General features: G+C 37.7%; 1 protein-coding gene across 3 annotated transcripts in view; it reads left to right on the top strand.

Annotated features, from left to right (window-relative positions):
- The window catches only part of ADGRG6 (adhesion G protein-coupled receptor G6), a 110106-nt gene that overhangs the window by 81237 nt on the left and 8829 nt on the right, over positions 1-20040 (top strand). For all 3 annotated transcript variants that reach the window (XM_072995962.2, XM_072995960.2, XM_072995967.2), the window contains 6 exons: positions 287-414; positions 3556-3824; positions 6717-6831; positions 8370-8653; positions 15723-15824; positions 17514-17666. In XM_072995962.2, the coding sequence (XP_072852063.2) occupies positions 287-414; positions 3556-3824; positions 6717-6831; positions 8370-8653; positions 15723-15824; positions 17514-17666 (1051 nt within the window). The remainder of the gene's footprint in view (positions 1-286; positions 415-3555; positions 3825-6716; positions 6832-8369; positions 8654-15722; positions 15825-17513; positions 17667-20040) is intronic.

Here is a 20040-nt window from a genome sequence, read left to right as displayed (position 1 = left end):
AATAGCGAGTGGAAATGTACCATAAAATGTTTCTTGAGAACTTCAAGAAAAAAATCATATGAACAACAGAAGGTTGTGTTTTAGTTTACAGCTGTTACACTACTTACACTTCCACAAGAGCTATAGGAAAGAAACATGAGGTGTGACAGCTATGTACTAAATATATCAAATGACCCCTTTCCAGCCAACATTCCCCTGTAGTTTTCCCCAATTTTGTTGCAATTAAAGAAGGCTTCTCAAAAACGTATTTACAACACTTTGTATCTCCTTTTCACCTTATTTGTAGGACCTACCAAGAACAGCTTCACAAATAGATCCTGAGAACACCAGAGTACTAACTTTTATCACATACATTGGTTGTGGGATATCTGCTATATTTTCAGCTGCAACTCTTCTGACATACATTGCATTTGAGTAAGTATTCTGTTACAACTAGAGATGGGGACAAACTGTCATGCTAGGTCTTGGTTCATGGTTCATCAAGGTTGAAGAACCACAAATTTACCATTGTTTTACTGACGAAGCACAAATTGGTTCATAGGTACTTGGTTTTTTAAGACAACCCACTGCTCCCTTGCCTCCCTACCTGGTCCTACTGTCTCCTTCTCCACAGCTCCCCATCACCTCAGCACTGTAGCCTCCACTGCTATCTTTGCAAAGGACAGTAGCATTCTGGCAGCCTAACCCTTCCTGCTCTGTGTATGGGAACAAATAAAAAGCATTCATTTCTTCATATTTGTTGAGGTCTCCAAAACTGAGGAATATGAAACAACGAATATTCAACAAATCAGCAATTTCTTATGAATATTGTGATTGGGGGGGTATTCATTCCCATATCTAGTCACAACAGATTTTTATTATTAATGCCTTTCAATTTCTTACTAAAATGTGCTGTGGGACAGATGCAGATTTATAAATTCAGATTATGATCAGTGGACTTGAAGAACCAGAGTCAATTGTCACTATATGTATTGTCAGTTTAATCAATGTTCACTTTCATTGATCCATTATATATTGATTCATTATGCCCTGATTGCAGAGATGCTGTTCTAATGTTGCAGGCCAATAAGCCAGAATAAATGTGTAGAAGCAAAGTGATAAAATAATCTTCAACCAGTGAGGAATTTGGTAACTCATACCCTGTCTCCCTGAAAATAAGACCTAACCTAAAAATAAGCCCTAGTATGATTTTTCATCAAGGGGGACATGGTGGCGCTGCGGGCTAAACCGCAAAAGCCTGTGCTGCAGGGTCAGAAGACCAAGCAGTCGTAAGATTGAATCCACGCGACGGAGTGAGCTCCCGTCGCTTGTCCCAGCTCCCACCAACCTAGCGGTTCAAAAGCATGCAAATGCAAGTAGATAAATAGGGGCCAGTTCGGTGGGAAGGTAACAGTGTTCCGTGTCTAAGTCGCACTGGCCATGTGACCACGGAAGATTGTCTTCGGACAAAACGCTGGCTCTATGGCTTGGAAACGGGGATGAGCACCGCCCCCTAGAGTCAAACACAACTGGACAAAAATTGTCAAGGGGAACCTTTACCTTTACCTATGATTTTTCAGGATGCTCATAATATAAGCCCTACCCCCCCCAAAAAAGTCACAGTTAAGTGAAACCCTGCCCTCCACCAGTGTGTAGCATTATGTAGCAACCAGAAGAAGATGACATGACCATATTTGAATAAATGTAGATTGTTGTACATGAAAAAAAAATGAAACATCCCCTGAAAATAAGCCCTGATGCATTTTTGGATCAAAATTTAATATAAGACCCTGTCTTATTTTCGGGAAATCATGGTAGCATTGAAGAGTAATGCACGCCCATGTGCACACAAACACCAACATGCACATAACAGATTAAGAGTTAATTTTGTTGCCCTGCTAATGTGAATCTGTTTATTTTTATTTCTTTGGTTAGAATAAGATCTGGCCCAAATAAACAAGCCAAAAAAAATGCTAACAATATTTTGAAACTTGATTTAAACCAGGAATTAAATATATGATTTTAATGCAATAATAACTTAGTTATATAGTTTTAATGATTTAAAAGAGGATTCCCTTTGTAGAGGTTATAAGGATCTATATATCTATAGATTCCATAGGGACCATGCTATGAGGTGAATTATGTTCCCTAGTGAAAATCTAGGAACTGTGAAATAATGGTACCAATCTCAGTCATTCAAGAATACAGATTTTGTTCTTTAGGAGAGTTCTGGAAGCAAAGAACCTGGTGCTAAGCACCCCTTATAATACAGTATTATAGAGTACATCTAGCTACCAAATAATTATAATTGATTACAGATTTCTGTGCTATTTCCCCAAAGAAATGAATGGTGGAAACTGCTTGCGGGGGGGGGCGGGGCAACTGGACTTTTCTAAAATACCAATTACACACTGATCCTGCATGTCTCATTAAGAGAAAAGCTTAAATGGCAGTACCATCTCCTTTGTGAGCTGATGTGATTTCTTTAAAGATTTTGATAGAACTGGTTCAGATAATTTGCTCTGCTTTGTACAATGAATCCAAGGTTTCATGTGGCTGTTTCCTTTGTTTACAGATTCTTTTACTGTACATTGTTCAGATTTTCTTTTATCTAACCCTGCATTTTAAAACACATGGAAAACCCCTAAAGAAAAAGGGAAAGTTTTGGGTTTAAAGCAGTTGAAAACATGCCCCCAAAAAGGAGGGAAATTCAGGCCACATCCAGCTTCTCTCCATTCAAAATCTGGACATGTTGATGGACCATTCTTGTACTTTCTGCCAGGCAAATACAACAGTATAATCCCACTAGAGACAATCTCCTCCCTATAGATCCCATCACAAATGGTGTGGAAGAGCTGAAGAATCTTTGACAGTGCCAGAATCTCCGAACAGCAGATTTACAGAACACTTCAGCAGAGCTTCTTGTTCTGAAATGGAGCCTTTCATTTCTTTTTGTAGGGAGCAGTGTCTGTCTGTCTGTCTGTTTTTGTTTGCTTATTTCTTAAATTTCTATACCACACCATCACGGCCACTTTCCAACAAAAGGATAGACATGACTAAAACAACCATTCCTACCACCTACATCACATTAGTATTAAAAAAGCAATTCAGAGCACTTAGGATGGCAACCATGGGAAAAATGTAATAATTAATTAATTAATTAATTAAAATAACTATTATGAAGGAAGGATGCCCTGAAATGCTTCTCTAAACAGCAAGGTTTTTATGTGCTTTTTGAATTTCAGGAGGGTAAGTGCCTGGCACACCTCCAAAGATAGAGCATTTCAAGAGAGGGGACCACCACCAAGAAGGTCCTGCTCCTAGTCAAAGATTTTTTGGCCTCTCTTGGGGTGGCCACGAACAGCATCAAAGCCTGGGGAGTATGAGTGGTACAGATGGTATTTCTTAGAATTGCTCCTTGTTATCAATATAATCCCTTTTTTAGTAATCATAAGTGCACCTATCAGTTGTGGTCAAAGCAGTTCTAAAGTCCAAAGAATGTCAATAGTTAATCTTTCTACATTGCTAATCACATTTTGTAAACTGTAACATTATTTGTTATCCATTTATTGCCAGAAAATTGCGAAGAGATTATCCGTCTAAAATCCTAATGAATTTGAGTACTGCCTTGCTTTGCCTAAATTTGGCCTTCCTCCTCGATGGCTGGATTGCATCATTTGACATAGAAGGCCTGTGTATCACAATTGCTGCAGTTCTGCATTATTTCCTTCTAGCAACTTTTACATGGATGGGTTTGGAAGCTGTTCACATGTATATAGCTCTGGTAAAAGTGTTCAACACATACATTCGCCGATACATACTAAAATTTTGCATCATTGGCTGGGGTAAGTAATAGGTCTGAAAGCTGCATTTGAAAATTGATACTCTGCCTATCTCATGTTTCACAACTGTTCATTGTTCCTATTCAAGACATGATTGCTAATAGTAAATGTAGGTTTACATTGGCCAGAATCCTTCTGAGAATGCATATTTGTGTGTAGGAAAACGTGCAAGTCATGATGGCAAAATGAGTGGCTCTTTGCACTCCTGGGGATACACCTGGTGATGTAATAAGACTCACAGCCAAGAATTCAAGCAGCACCCCATTAACAAACAACAAATTGCCACCACAGCCCATGTGATTTCCCTTATGCAAGCATAAATCATTACAGGGTATTTGCCCTTTGTATTTAATCCTTATAGTTTGTCTGTTTCCTCTGCAAATATAAATACCTATATTTTATCCTATCCCACTTTTTCTTTGTTTGGCTATGCATATAGTATGAAGTTAATGAACACTTGAAAACTTTCTCAGCCTCAGTGTAGAAGTGTGTCTCAATACCTAAAGACACCTCATCAAAAAAATTGTTAGCTTCTTCAAGAGTCTTCACATCAGCATGAAAGTGAAATATGAGTAACTTTGTTATCAGTAGCAACATTAACAAGAAAACAACTGTTACACAAAAAACTTGTATTTGCACAAGAAGTTTGCATTTTGTGAGAACTTTTGAAATGTTATAGTCTTTAAGTGTGAGGGGGGAAGAGCAAGGAAAGATTTATATTTCTGATGTACAACTTACAATGTACAGTTTAAAAAACAGAGAATTACCTTCTTAGGCTCTTTGGAACAGAACAGAGCACCTCTTACAATCTTTTTAATGATCTTTTTTTTTAAAAAAAATTCATTCCAGAGGGTTCTTTCATAGTCTCACAAAAAGCAGTAGAAGGATGTAAGATAGAGAGACTTTGCCTCACTGTTAATATGTGTTAGCATTATACACTAGAAAGTTAAAACCTCATGCATTCCTGCTTTCTGGATCCATCCAGATTAGCTTCCATTTACTCAAGGCTGATAAGAATAATTAATTAAGAGGCAGATGTTGAGAAAGTACATAAGTGGCTACTCTGGTTGAACAATATGCAGATCATACTGTAGTAACAGGAGTCACTTGGTGGAATTTTCCTTACATGATGATACTATAGTATAAACCATACTGTAGCTGCAAGGTGGAACTGATTTTTTTAAAAAACACCATGTTCTGAAGGGTGATTCAGAGAAATCATTTCCTAAACAAGCCATCTATTTTCTTTCTTTATGCATCTGAAACTTTGGGCTTCTGGAATGAGCTTTGAGGGTTTGTGTGCAAGAATAATGGCAAGCAACACAAAGCCATAAACTAAATGGATCAGCAGCCATTTAATTTGAAAGCAAATTTCACATAAGTGTAATTTGCACTTTTTATTAGATGTTTTGGAAAAAGATCAAGCAATAAATATTCTGGATTAGAATAATAGTATTTCAATACTAAGCGGTTGTGTCTGCATACCTTAGGCTCTAGGTGGGCTGGAGTGTAATTTTTGTAACATATATAGTAGTTACCATGCCCTGAAGTCTAATCATTCCTTTTAATCAGAACTTAGGTGGTCTGGTGTATTTTAGTTTGCTCCGAAATGGGCCACCCACATATAAAATCATGTTCTCTGCATAGTCAGTTGGGTATTATATAAAATTTTACATATAGCTGATTGCTATCTTTTCCAGCTGTATACTTTCAGTATGCTTTTGTCAGTGTGCAATGAATGATGTGTAGTAGTTATTACCTGGAGTTAGCATTGCACATATTGAGAATATAGCATTGCAGGTGTACTTCATGTTTGCATGAAGAGATACACAGTATTGCCTTGCACAATATAGTTTATTCCATTTATTCAACATGCCAGTTTCCAGCTTCTGCAATGGTAAGTCAGAGATGGCACAAAGATAGAGAGAGAGAGAGAGATTTTAAAAGTACTGAAATGCGGATAAATGAGTTTTTTAGCTATAGTTGCATAATTTTTGATACTACAGTAGGACCTGTTATCTGAGGGATCAGTACCCACCGTTTAACATACAGTGGACCCTCGGCTTACAGAATTAATCATATTAGAACGGTGGCTGCAGGTCAAAAAGACTGTAGGTTGAGGCTCCATTGACCTACAATGCATTGAAAACAGATTAATACGTAACCGGCCGTTTTGGTTCCATTTTGGGTTTTTTTCCGGTCTGTAGGTCGATTCTCCGGCTGCAAGTCGAACCTAAATTTTGCAGCCAGAGAAGTCTGTAACTCTAAAAGTCTGTAAGTGGAGCTATCCTTAAGTTAAGGGTCCACTGTATCTGCTGCCTGAAAATATTAAATCCTTTTTAGAAACCAGAAATATGTGTTTCTAAGCTATTTTACCAGAACTGACTACTAGGACTACACTCTCTCTCTCAGGGATATCTATCTATCTATCTATCTATCTATCTATCTATCTATCTATCTATCTATCTATCTATCTATCTATCTATCTATCTATCTATCTATCTATCTATCTATCTATCTATCTATCTGTCTATCTGTCTATCTGTCTATCTGTCTGTCTGTCTGTCTGTCTGTCTGTTGAAACAGAGAGAGAGAACATAGTCTTTGTGAGTCCTGGTAATATACCTAGTGGTCAGTAATATATATATATATGAAATATATGTTTCTAGGCTATATTACCAGAACTGACCACTAGGACTATGCTCTATAGAGAGAGAGAGAGAGCACTATACATATAGTGTTTTCTATACTTGCACTTTTCGACATCCACAAGGAGGGGCTTGGAACCAATCCTCCACAGCCTTACTGTACTACTACTACAAACTACTACTCTGACCTAGCATGGCAGTTCTTGTCTTCTAAAATTCCATATTGTTAAGTTTTCTTTTATTACAGGTTTACCAGCGGTGGTGATCATCATTGTTCTCGCAAGCACAAACAGAAATGCAAATCATATTTACAATAAAGTTCCATATGGTGAAAATATTAAGAGGCAAGGTGGTGATGAATTGTGAGTATTTTATATCAAGTGGCTACAATGCAGGGATTGTAAGCAGGAACTTTAATAGAAGGTTACGCTTCCTACTTCCATGTTTTCTTGTCTGAGTGAATATGCTCAGGACTTAAGTATTTTGGAAAGTGATATAAAGAAGATAATATCTTCAGTCCAGCAGCATATATGCAGCATGGAACACTCTTTAAAAATGTTTAATTCTGATTGTTACTAGTAATAATGAAGAAAAACAGGGAAAGCAGAAAGAAGCCTTCCCCTAACAAACAGCCAATTAATGAGATTCAAGTATAATTTTAAATGCTAACCCAAATCAGCTCCAGATGCTGAATCAAGGAGAATCACATGCTGAAATTCCATGTGCTCACACAGTTTATTGACCCTTTTGAGCAGTGGTTCCAAATCTTGGGTCCCCATATGTTCCTGAAGCTAAACTCCTAGAAGCCTTCACTACTAGCTGTGCTGGCCAGGTTTTCTGGGAGTTGTAGTCCCAGAATATCCAGAGACTCAAGGACCCATTGCTTTAGAGGAATAGATGTGAAACCCTGTTTTGACAAACTTTTTCCTTCTGTTTGGACAAGGGCACAGTATTAACCATACCTTAATATTGTTATGATAGTAGTTTTCTCTACTGCCTCAAAAGCAGCGGTATTCCTAGAAAATTAACTTATCTGAAATGCCTAGTCAAGAATCTGCCTGCAGCCAAATCTGCAGTGGATTCAGCTGTGGACAAGTTCTTAACTGGACCTTTAAGACAGATCACAAAAAGAAAAGGAAAAAAACCCTCTTGTTGCCCCATCCTGTCTTCTCCTACTTACAGGAGGAAGTTTTCTAAAATTTTGTTTCATAAGTGAGGCAGCATATCTGTGCTGTCCTAATATAGTCTATTTTTAAAAAAACTTCCTTTGCCCCTCCACAGAATTCCAGAGGAAGAGTTTAATTATTCTGAAGCAGCTCTCTTCTTAAGCTATTTCACAGTACAGGAAATTCCTAACTGCAGGCAATTTGAAAGCTGCAAGGCTCACTTTGATTCATTTCCAGTAATTGCATGCACTGGAAATGAACCAAAATGGAGTAAATGCACATACACACACAAAAGGAAGAAGAAGCCTCTGGCAGGGGCCCAGAATGGTATGGGTAGTAAAGCTCTGGATGGGTTGATTTACTCCAGTAATCACGTTGTGTAATTGCTAGGAAAATGAGCAAACCAATCCTTCCCCCAGCAAACAAACGATGGGCTAAATGCTCATCTGATCATATTCCATGTGGATAGTGGATAGACTCCTGTTACTTATGTAGGCATAAGTACAACAGCATAAATTGTTGTGGTAAATTGCTGCTAATTAAGGTGTACGCTACAGCATCAGGGATATGTGCATACATATGAAAAAACATGGAACAGTTGACAAGCCAGCATCACTTTAGAACCTGACACCGAGGAAGTGGTGGCAATATTACAACAGAAATGTGTTAATCAACCTGCAGCAATTTAAAAATCTGTTAACACAGGAATAACTAACAGTGTGTTTTCTTTACAGCTGCTGGATTATGGACAATGTTGTATTTTATGTGACCTGTGTTGGATACTTTGGAATCATGTTCTTCATGAACATAGCCATGTTTGTGGTGGTGATGATGCAGATATGTGGGAGAAATGGGAAAAGGAGCAATCGGACTGTGCGGGAAGAGATATTGAGGAATCTTCGTAGTGTTATTAGCTTGACCTTCCTACTAGGCATGACATGGGGCTTTGCCTTCTTTGCTTGGGGCCCGATGTATCTTCCTTTTGTGTATCTCTTTTGTGTTTTCAACTCATTGCAAGGTAAGTGGAATTCTCTTCAGAAAAAAATAAAATGAACAGTAGCTTAGATATAGTTTAAAAAAACACCTTTGTCTTCTAATACATTAGAGATTACCTGTCCAAGTAAATGTATATGATCAGTAGAGCTTACTCCCAGGTAACTAGTACACAGTTTGTGTAGATTCTTCACAATTCTGGATTGCATCCTTAATGAAGTATGGTGGTATAATCTCTTGTGGACTAGTGTACACTTTGTCAGATCCATTAATTGTTAGCCTTAGTTGCTTATTATGTGGTATGGGGCAAGGGGATTAATTTGAAATCTTGAAAGCTTTGACACACAATAGGTACAATGTAGCATTTCTTGGCAAAGATCAAACATGTATCCAGTACAGTGTGAGCATATTCATAATCAAACTAATCTGTGATACAAAGAACTAATCTGTGATACAAACTAATCTGTGATACACCTGTCAGTGTTGTTGAGAATGCTCATCATTCTTGAACTTTACCTAGAAATGCCACAGATTTTACTGTACTTCTTTCATTTCAGAAATCAACTAGATATTTCTGTTTGGAGGAACATTGACCTGAATAGACTATACACATTACAAAAGGGAGGAAATGTACTGTAACTGTGTTATTATATGGACTCTGTATATTGTTTATTCATTCCAAGTAAAGTCATTACAAGAAACAATTAGAGGATCCATTAAGGAACAGATTAGCCAGTAAACAAAGAAGTACAAATATTAATTACATTCCTAATTTGTCTAGTATTGCACAGCTTGCAGTACTATGAATTTCTTGTATAGTTATTGCTACACTCTGCATTTATTGTGTAAATATCTAATAGTCTATTTGTGGGGGGGGATGCACTAAGGGCACATCTATATCATTTTGGTTTTAGAGGATTATCCCAGATAAAAATGGGGAGCTCCCTCAGTAGTCTGCCTTCAATTGTGCCCCAGATAGCACCTTTATATGGAGGGATCCAGAGGCCCACTGCATGGTAGTGCAGTTTCATGGCTCTCTTGTCTGGAGATGCTTTTCAGTAGAGAAGCAGAGAGTGCCAAATTCTTCTTCAATATTTTCCCCCTCTGAAGTTCCTTTCCTAGGTTTCCAAGGCTGGGTGTGTGAAGAAAACATAAATCCAGGACACTAGAAAGAGGAAAGGCAACTGGAAGCTTGTTGACATTTCCCTACTGTCTCTTCTTTGCTTTAAGTACCTTTTCCCAAGAAGTCTGTACAGCAGAAAGGGGGTTTACTTAGAAATGTTATGCATGACTGCAGTGTGATTTTCCCCCTAAGTTTTACTTCCATATATAACTCATGAAAGAGGTGGCAACCTCCCTAAGGTTTCTCTCCCTCCCTCCCTCCCTCCCTCCCTCCCTCTCTCTCTCTCTCTCTCTCTCTCTCTCTCTCTCTCTCTCTCACACACACACACACACACACACACACACACACACACACACACACACACACACACACACACACACACACACACACACACAGCACCTTTTCTTGCAGTTCCTCTCTCTCAACTTGCCTTTATTTTGGTTGCTTCAACCATTTACCTATTTATCCAATAAACTGCGGTTTCATTTTATTTCATTTTCCCCTGAATTTTCCGTATATGCCATGTCTCATTTTAGCACTATTGTCACATGAATACTTCTGGGTTGTAGATTGTCGGGGAATGCCCCTCCCCAAAGTTGCTAAGCTGTTGGCTGAATCTACAGTAGTAGGGCAAACTCTCCTGGATGACATCACAGCTGCTTCTGGGAGGAGCTGCTACCCATTCTTCTTCTTTTTCATAGGTGATAGAGAGCTTGCTTAATTGTCTTTCTTTGAGCCAATCATAATGGCATTACGTAACCATTGTCCTATCTGAACTCTGTCAACTATCTGTGAGCTTGTAAGGTTAATAAACACAGTCCTCCTGGGGGCAGGGCAGTCGTCTTATTCTGCCTCTTCTACTAGTCACCCATCAGGAGCACTGCTTTGTGTGGCTGACTTCTTTAACTTCTATCTCTAAGGGACTATTTGCTATTCTAATTACTTGTGATCACAAAGCCCATCAGCCTTTACATTTCATGAGTCCAGCAGTAGATGGAGCATGAAACACCCAAGATAGTTTTGCATGCTAAAAGACTGATCTTCAAAATCTATTGCATTCAAATAAATTACAGGCCAATGATAATTAATCAAAGTTATTCAGAGGCTTGGTTTTAATGGAGTTGCTCATGAAGTGTATATGAGGAAGGGCAATAGAATCTGGGTGTGAATCCAAAGCCCAGTAAAATTATAACAGGATGTGCATTAGAAGTCTGTTCCAGGTTATGTAAAGTGCCCTGAGTATTGTCCCCACTAAGTTGGGTGGTATATAAGCTTTCTAAAATAAATAAATAAATCCAGAGGTAGCTCCAAATCAAATTTGATATTTACAGCTTCCCCAAATAATCCAACAGGCTTAGGAAGAAATAGGTTTTCAGTTTGATACATGTACCTAATAGCAGTGTGTGTTTCTTATTAATCAAAAGGAGTAATGTAATACACATCTGTTTTTTAAATTGTGGCATTAAGATATTTTGTCACTGAATGGGTATATAAAATAATGCCATATAAGCATGTATCCATCTGTAAAATAAGTGTGCTACCATACCACGCATGTCTAGAAAGCTAGTACTCCATCATTATGATACTGTACTAGGTATTATGACATTGTGCTAATGTATGTACTAGTGTACAGTACCAAAACCTGACTTAGGACTAGTTTTAATGATATTCCAACAGAATCCCATGGTTCTTTCCCTAGAAAGCAGACTGTCAAAGCAGCTGTTGGAAATCAGTGACATTACACACACACACACACACACACACACACACACACACACACACACACACAGAGTGGTGCCTCGCTTAGCGATCCTCCGTTGAGCAATGAAATCACTTAGTGAAGGAGTTTAAGCGATCGCAAAAGCGATCGCTTAGCAGTGGTCCCTATGGGGAAAATTCGCTTTGCGATGATCGCAGAGAAGTGATCATCACAAAGCCCCCATTTTCGGCCAGCTGATTGGCGGTTTCAAAATGGCCGCCGGGTAAACAAAATGGCCGCCAGTTGTGTGTCTTCGCTTTAGAGGCACCGAAAATGGCTACCCCTATGGAGGATCTTCGCTTTAAGGTTAGTTTTGAAGCCCATAGAAACGCATTAATGGCGTTTTAATGCGTTTCTATGGGCTTTTTAATTCCGTTTAGCGATGAAATCGCTTACCAACGTTTTTCCTGCAAAGATTAACGTAGCTAGGCGAGGCACCACTGTCTCTCTGTGTGTGTATCTTCAACTTGAAAACAATCTATGTACTGTTTTTAGTTTTGTGAGGTTGAGACATGGCAGCTTCACATCACATAAGCAATTCAACCTCTACAATTTTTCTGTGAGTTCCAGTTTATTTTATTTTAGATGAACAAGTTCTTGTTTATGTTGTATATATTTGGTTTTTCTTTGTAAATAGGCCTGTATTTTAGTTTCATTACTAAATGACCTTTACTTCTCACAGATTCTGAAAGTTTACGTTGTACTTAGTTAACACACACAGACTTTTAGTAAATTTAAGAGCCTGAAACATTTTTTTAAAAAAATGCATCTCTCCCTATGTGAACCAAACAAGCTAAACTGAAGCAAGCCAGGCCTGGGGACTTCTATGGCAGGAGAAGCCAAAATAATAATTGTTTAAAAATATGTAAGATAAGTAAATAGTTTACAACAAGAAACTACAAAAAGCAAGATCATAGATAACAAAAAAAATTGCATAATTTTATTCCTCCACATTTTTCTGTGTCTTCAGGACTCACACTTCCATTAGATAGATTCACTAATGTCTTTCAAATCAAGTTTGAGAGAGAGAGAGAGAGAGAGAGAGATTGGGTCTGGGCTGTTCAGTTTGCAGCCAAGCAACTGCTGTCTAATCTTGGGAGGCTCAGTATCTTGCTTTTCTCCAAACAGAAAACTCTGTGGTTTCCAGCCCCTTGGCATCAACAACAGTTGACTGGTGGCTTTCCTCAGGAAATGTGTTGTTTTATTTGGACTGAAACTTTATGAAGGAATATGCTGATTTTATCACTTCTGATGGAAACCAAAATCAAGTGCACACCCAGAGAGTCAAATTAAATCAACATTGCCTTAAGGTGTCTGCAATTGCCAGGTTGAGCTCTTCCTCTGAATGGAGGGTAGATAGTGTATTCAAAAACCCGGGAGTGGACTATTTGCACATGATACAGAGGCCAGCAAAATGTCTTTGCTATTGTGCATATGCTGGATTTTTTTAAAAAAATTACCAGTGCATAGAAATGTCTTGCTGTGTTTCACAATAATAGTTAAATGAGAAATAATATGCACACATTGAAATTCAGAGGAAAGCACGATTTTCTCTCAGATGAATAAAATTAGCTCCTAAGAATGTTGGATATTTGCTGTTGTTGAATGTATGCTTGTCAGCTAATAAAGAAATCAGGAATATAAGAACTGCCTCGGGAGTTATCCCTGACAAAATGCTTCTAGAAATGCTCAAGTTAGGTTGAAATGTATGAAGTTGCTTGTCCATGTTATCCCTGGTCCCTATATATTGATGGTTTGGAAATACAAGTCCAAAATTAAGCACAAAATGAATATTAAAGCACAGATTAGTTCTTTCTCTAAGTATAACTCAAACTAAAGAAAATTCAACTCCCTCCTTAATTTCACCTATCCTGTCAGGTCCTGACACCAGTCCCTTCACCTCTGAACTTTAACATGGAAAACAGCCTTAACAGTCCTCCTCTGATACCCGGTTACCTGGATTACCTACTGCTGCCCCTTCTTTCAGTGGTAGTAGCAACAAGTGGAAGGAAGAAGATAGGCACTTGGAGTGCTGTTACTTCAGTTTCCCTGGTGCAAAGAGCCTTAGGAAGCACAGTTTTCTTAGTAGCTTCTAGTAATTTCCTGCTTGCTCTCATTTGATGTTGCCATTACTACACCAAAATCAGCATACAGATAAATGATTGGGATAAAAGAGGAGGGGCTTTTGAATCTCACTGATGAGTATGTAAAAAGAGAGAGGTGAGTTGAACTATAGCTGGATTGGAGATAGCTTGGGAATCAAATCTAATTACCTTGGAAATTAGCTGGTCTTTCCCCCATTTTAAAATAAATCAGCTTTTTCTGAGCCAATTCAAAAGGGAGGGGCAGTTTACACATCACTAGTAATTAAGGACTCTGTGTCATTGTGGTAGGTTAATAGGTCTAACATATTACCTCTTTGGCTCCTAATTATATAGACTCCAGAGAATCTGAAAATATCTTGGATAAGTTCACAGCAAACATTCCTCTTGAATTAATAATTTGTGCAGAATCCAAATAAATTCATTTGTATCTCAAGAATGTCTCCTGAATATCTTACATAAATGTTTCATGAAATCCACTCCTTTTCTGGGTAGAGAATGAACTGAGTAACAGACAAGCTGATGCTACTATCTCTTGGTTTTTATTGAGACAGCTTATATTTTAAGTGCAGAATAAAAATTATTCCGAGAGTATAAAGGATTGGTATTATTCCAAAGATTCCCAAGAATAAATATTTTAACCTACAGTATATTTATCATTTTAAAGGCAGAAGCATAATTTAAAATGTATAGAGTATAGAAAAGATTTCAAAGACAGACCATACAATAGTATTGTTATAATATAGGATACCTTTTTTGCCAAATTATAGATATTAAATAGTCAGTGAGAGAGTGAAGCTCTGGTTCTCATGAATGATGTTGCTCATGATATAATTTCCTGGATCTCATCTAAATTTGTCTTACATTTATACTTACCTTCAGTTATTAAAAAAAACTTAGATTATATCTTCTTCACCCAATGATGTTTTGCTACTAGGCTGAGGTTTTCTCTACTTGCAGTGACCTATTTTAACAATAACTATGAACTTTTTTCCTACTTGCTGTAAGCAGAAATTACCAATTTATTTTTATTTATGAGCTTGTCTAGTCTGTTTTCCATTTATTTACAAGAATTCAAGGATCTTATAAGTTCTTATTTACTAGCTTTAAAGGTTTATCTATGTCTTTCTCAAATTGGCTTTTAGCATTTGTCATTGAATATGTCACCTGTTGTCATTTGTCAAATTTAATTGGTGTTTGGCATGTATTTCATCTGTTCCCAGCTTTTTGCCACTTCTGATATCTCTTTGATAAGTACAGAACGAATTAATCTTCCCCTTTTAATTTTTGTCTTATCATCTTTTATCTTTTTATCTTTTTCCATCAGGTATATTTTTCATTCATACTCTGATTAAACATATTAATCAGAGTAATGTTTCTTGAGAAACATTTCATTATCTAAACATAGGCTCACAGCATACTTGAAAGACTCTTGTTCAAAGGCTTCTAACAATTATTATTTTTATTTACGTATTTGCATTTCTAGATAATCAAGCCAGTTTTTATCTCATGATTGCCAACACTCTAAGAAATACATTTTATCAAAAACAACTTTTGCCAGTTTTGTATTCTTATCTACTTGCAAACAGTTTCTGAGAATTCTTTAATAGGTAGCTCTGCAATGTTCAAGATCATGGAGCTAATTATGTTCTTTGTAGCAAAAATAGCTCTCTCTTTTTTTAACCAAGACATTCATTCATGATAGTTGCAGTCAAATTGACTTTCTTGGCTCTCAGAGACTTCTGGCTAGCTAATGCTCATATTCATTTGATACATGCCCCTATATTCAAATGTACTGGCATTTAATGTTTCTGCTTTTGCATTATTTTTTAAAATGTCGCAGTAGCAAAACCTGCGTGCTTATATGGAACACATAACACAATCCTGAGAAGTTTATCCAAATATGAAACATTCCATGGGCACCATTTTATTTCTTTCTGGAATCTAATTGCAATTTTTAAGATCTAGATTCTGTATAAGGTCATATGCCTTTGAAGTAGAGTAACACTTCAAGAAACAGTTTTTTATTGTTTTGCAGTAGCAATAATCAGAAAAAGCATCTTCTGTAAAGTGAAGCAGATAATTTTTCTAACTTTTTGCCATTTTTCAGGTTTATTTATATTTATATTCCACTGTGCCATGAAAGAAAATGTCCAGAAACAATGGAGACGACATCTCTGTTGTGGTAGATTCAGGCTGGCAGACAACTCAGGTAATGTATATGTCACAGAGTTCAAACCAGCTAAAGTAGGATTCCTAGATGGTGTTCCAGCCAGGTGCTAAACAAACCCAAACTTTTATAGTTTCAACAAAGTGATCACATCATATGGCCCTTGACAATACCTGGGATCTTTAAAGCATGTGTGGAAATAACTGTCTAAACACCCAGAATGTATTTATTCCTTAATTTATCTGCAGTGCTTGTGACCTTAGGGGCAGTGAGAAATGAACTTTCCTCCTGTTCTTTTAATAATCATTAAATTTCATTTGGCTCATTATTCTAGGTCTTGTGTTCAGAAAGAGAAGGTCTTCCTACTGCAGTAATCATGTGTTCAGTTTGTTATTTTAATTAAAGTTATCTTACTAGTTACATGATACTAGATACAATACAATATATTTACAGTAGAAGTGGACAATCTGTGGCCTTCCCATTAGTTGCAAAACATATGAACAATCACCATCAGCTATGTTTGCTGAAATTAATTGAAAATTATCATTAAATATTTGGAGAGCCACATGTTACCCCGCCCCATCTTAGAATAAGCATAATTAAAGGGACCATGCAATATTATTATGAGGTGATTCTGCATGATTATGTACCTTTATTGTTCTGTGTTCAAGGCTGCAAAGATTTCTTAAGTCTGTTGTTCATGTCCCCATCCTATTCAGGGAAATCAATGGCTGTGTTCCCAAAAGTGAAAAAGTTTTAATTGTCTAAACCAGCGATGGTGAACCTATGGCACACAGAGCCCTAAGTTGTTGGATCGCTACTCCCCCCCCCCCAGCCAAACCTGAGGAGGCAGCTGCAGCTGCGGTACTGGTGCCCTGACAAGTGGTGGGTCAGGATTCAGAGCAGCTGGCACTAGCAGCAGATCCAGAGTGGGGTCTCAAGGCACCACCATGCCCAGGTTTCCCCCTTCCGCTGCCACTTCTGCTTTCACCACTGCCACTTCTGCTGCTGAGGGTTTTTTGTGGGTTTTGTTGTTGTTGTTGTTGTTGTTGTTGTTGTTGTTGTTGTTGTTGTTGTTTTTAGTTTGGAGACTCGGGCCCAAAAAGTTTTGCCATCACAGGTCTAAACTGTGCCCAGAATGAGAACTATTCATAATTTATTTCTGAGGAGAGATGTAGTTTTTCCTCTGAGTTATTTTTGCATGGTTGCGTGCTGGCATCTTATGAGTCAGAGGCAAGAATCATTTTGAAATAGTCCCCTCCCCCCTTTAAAAGAACTGGTTGAAGTCTAAATGCATATATTAATAATAAATTCATTCCACTTTGAAGTATAAAATTCTGTTTTGTCTTTGTATTTTCACAAACCTAGTAATTTACCAATCAGTAGAAAAATTACCATCAGTCCAATCACTGTACGTTGTCATTAATGGCAGCTCAGGAGAAGTTCAGAGGTTATATATAGATGACAGAGAAAGTGCAAGTTACTTGGGCTTCCTCTACAACATTTCTGCAAGACCAGAACATGGGCATATTTCCATTCATCTGCAAATCCCACATCTCACCACAGGGGAAATGCATGACTTCTTGTTTTGCATGTTAAACAGTAAAAAGTACACAGGAAAACTGTGTGAGTGGTTTTGGCTTCCTCTATCTTCACTTCTAAAACCATCAAGAGAGAATTATTTTAATTTGACATGCAGTTACAGGAAATTCTGTTTTCATTTATTTTCAGACTGGAGTAAAACAGCAACTAATATCATCAAGAAGAGCTCTGACAATCTGGGGAAATCCTTGTCTTCTAGTTCAATTGGTTCTAATTCAACCTATCTGACTTCTAAATCAAAATCCACATCCAATACCTATCTTAAAAGGAACAGCCATTCTGGTAAGTTAGTTCGTCAATGTATGTCATCTCTAGAGTGTAACAGTTCAGTTTGTGATAATTCCATTGACATTTCCTTGGATTTTAAACCAAGTTAATTTAAGGAAGATCACAGAAGGCAAACATTTCCCATTCTTTTCTTCCTCTCCCTTAAAAGACTGATGGGAGAATTTTCTGAACAATGGATGATAGTTATGGAGTGCTGCTGGAGGAAATAAACTTGCCCCAAACTGAATAGAGAGCCATAAGATATTGAGGTTATACTCCCCAGCAGCCCCTTTGCAGACTTCTAAGATATTAAACGTTATTTACCTTAAAGGTTTCCAAGAACTGAGGCTTAACTAAATCTAAAACAAAACAAGATGTGGCTCCATTGGCTTTCTCAGTGGAGCTTTACTAATTGTTCTGTTTACATCTAATTGCTTTGTGTCTGATTTATGAGTTGTTATTTTATTACAAAGCACATTACAGTCTTCTCTATCAGAGTTCAAATGTCAAAATTATTGACAAAAGTCAGTATTATTGACAAAAGTGCTTTACATTAAATGCAGAGGGATTATTAAAAAGCATTTACTTATCTACAAATGGACTTTGTCTTATGGATTATTATGAGTCACAGTGCTTAGGCCCAGAAGTGCTAAAACATATATGTGTTTCATACTTACAAAAATTAATCTATAGGTCAGTGGTTCCCAACCTTTTTCAACTAGAACTGCCTTTTTATAATAACCAAGTAACCTGCAATCCCCCTACTACATTTGCATAAAAGGGCATTTTTAATGGAGTAAAGTCATCCCTTTTCAGAAAGTAGAGGCTTCATTTTCCCCTAGAGGACCCATTTCTCTTTTATACAAATTACACACTAATTATAATATCCCACTCCAAAAGGTTAAGGAAGAAATTATTTAACAAGGGTTACAACAGAACCCTGTAGAAGAAATGGAGTAGCCCTCATAGTCAACAAAAGAGTGGGAAAAGCTGTACAGGGATACAATCTCAAAAATGATAGAATGATTTCAATACAAATCCAAGGCAGACCTTTCAACATCACAGTAATCCAAGTCGATGCACCAACCACCGATGCTGAAGAGGCTAAAACTGACCAATTCTATGAAGACTTACAACACCTTCTAGAACTGACACTAAAGAAAGATGTTCTTCTTATTCTAGAGGATTGGAATGCTAAAGTAGGGAGTCAAGAGATAAAGGGAACAACAGGTAAGTTTGGACTTGGAGTTCAAAATGAAGCAGGGCAAAGTTTTGTCAAGAGAACAAGCAGGTCATCACAAACACTCTTTTCCAACAACACAAGAGGCGACTCTACACATGGACATCACGAGATGGGCAATACCGAAATCAGATTGATTATGTTCTCTGCAGCCAAAGATGGAGAAACTCTATACCGTCAGCAAAAACAAGACCTGGAGCTGATTGTGGCTCTAATCATCAGCTTTTTATAGCAAAATTCAAGCTTAAACTGAAGAAAGTAGGAAAAACCAGCAGGCTAGTCAGGTATAATCTAAACCAAATCCCTTACGAATACACAGTAGAAGTGAAGAACAGATTTAAGGAACTAGATTTGGTGAACAGAGTGCCTGGAGAACTATGGATGGAGGCTCGTAACATGGTACAGGAGGCAGCAACAAAAACCATCCCAAAGAAAAGGAAATGCAAGAAAGCAAAGTGGCTGTCCAACGAGGCCTTAGAAAAAGCAGAGAGGAGAAGGGAAATAAAATGCAAGGGAGATAGGGAAAGTTACAGAAAATGGAATGCCGACTTCCAAAGAATAGCAAGGAGAGACAAGAGGGCTATCTTAAATGAACAGTGCAAAGAAATAGAGGAAAAGAATAGAAAGGGAAAAACCAGAGCTCTGTTCAAGAAAATAGGAAATATTAAAGGAACGTTTTGTGTAAAGATGAACATGATAAAGGACAAAAATGGTAGGGACCTCACATAAGCAGAAGACATCAAGAAGAGGTGGCAAGAATACACAGAGGAATTATACCAGAAAGATCTGGATGTCCCGGACAACCCAGATAGTGTGGCTGCTGACCTTGAGCCAGACATCCTGGAGAGCGAAGTCAAGTGGGCCTTAGAAAGTATAGCTAACAACAAGGCCAGTGGAGGTGATGGCATTCCATTTGAACTATTTAAAATCTTAAAAGATGACACTGTTAAGGTGCTACACTCAATATGCCAGCAAGTTTGGAAAACTCAGCAGCAGCCAGAGGATTGGAAAAGATCAGTCTACATCCCAATCCCAAAGAAGGGCAGTGCCAAAGAATGCTCCAACTACCATAGAGTTGCACTCATTTCACATGCTAGCAAGGTTATGCTCAAAATCCTACAAGAAAGGCTTCTGCAGTATGTGGACCAA

The sequence above is a fragment of the Pogona vitticeps genome, chromosome 1 (assembly GCF_051106095.1).
Source record: "Pogona vitticeps strain Pit_001003342236 chromosome 1, PviZW2.1, whole genome shotgun sequence".
Lineage (NCBI taxonomy): Eukaryota > Metazoa > Chordata > Lepidosauria > Squamata > Agamidae > Pogona > Pogona vitticeps.
The sequence above is the reverse complement of the archived record's forward strand: the minus strand, read 5'-3'. Positions and strand labels throughout refer to the sequence as shown.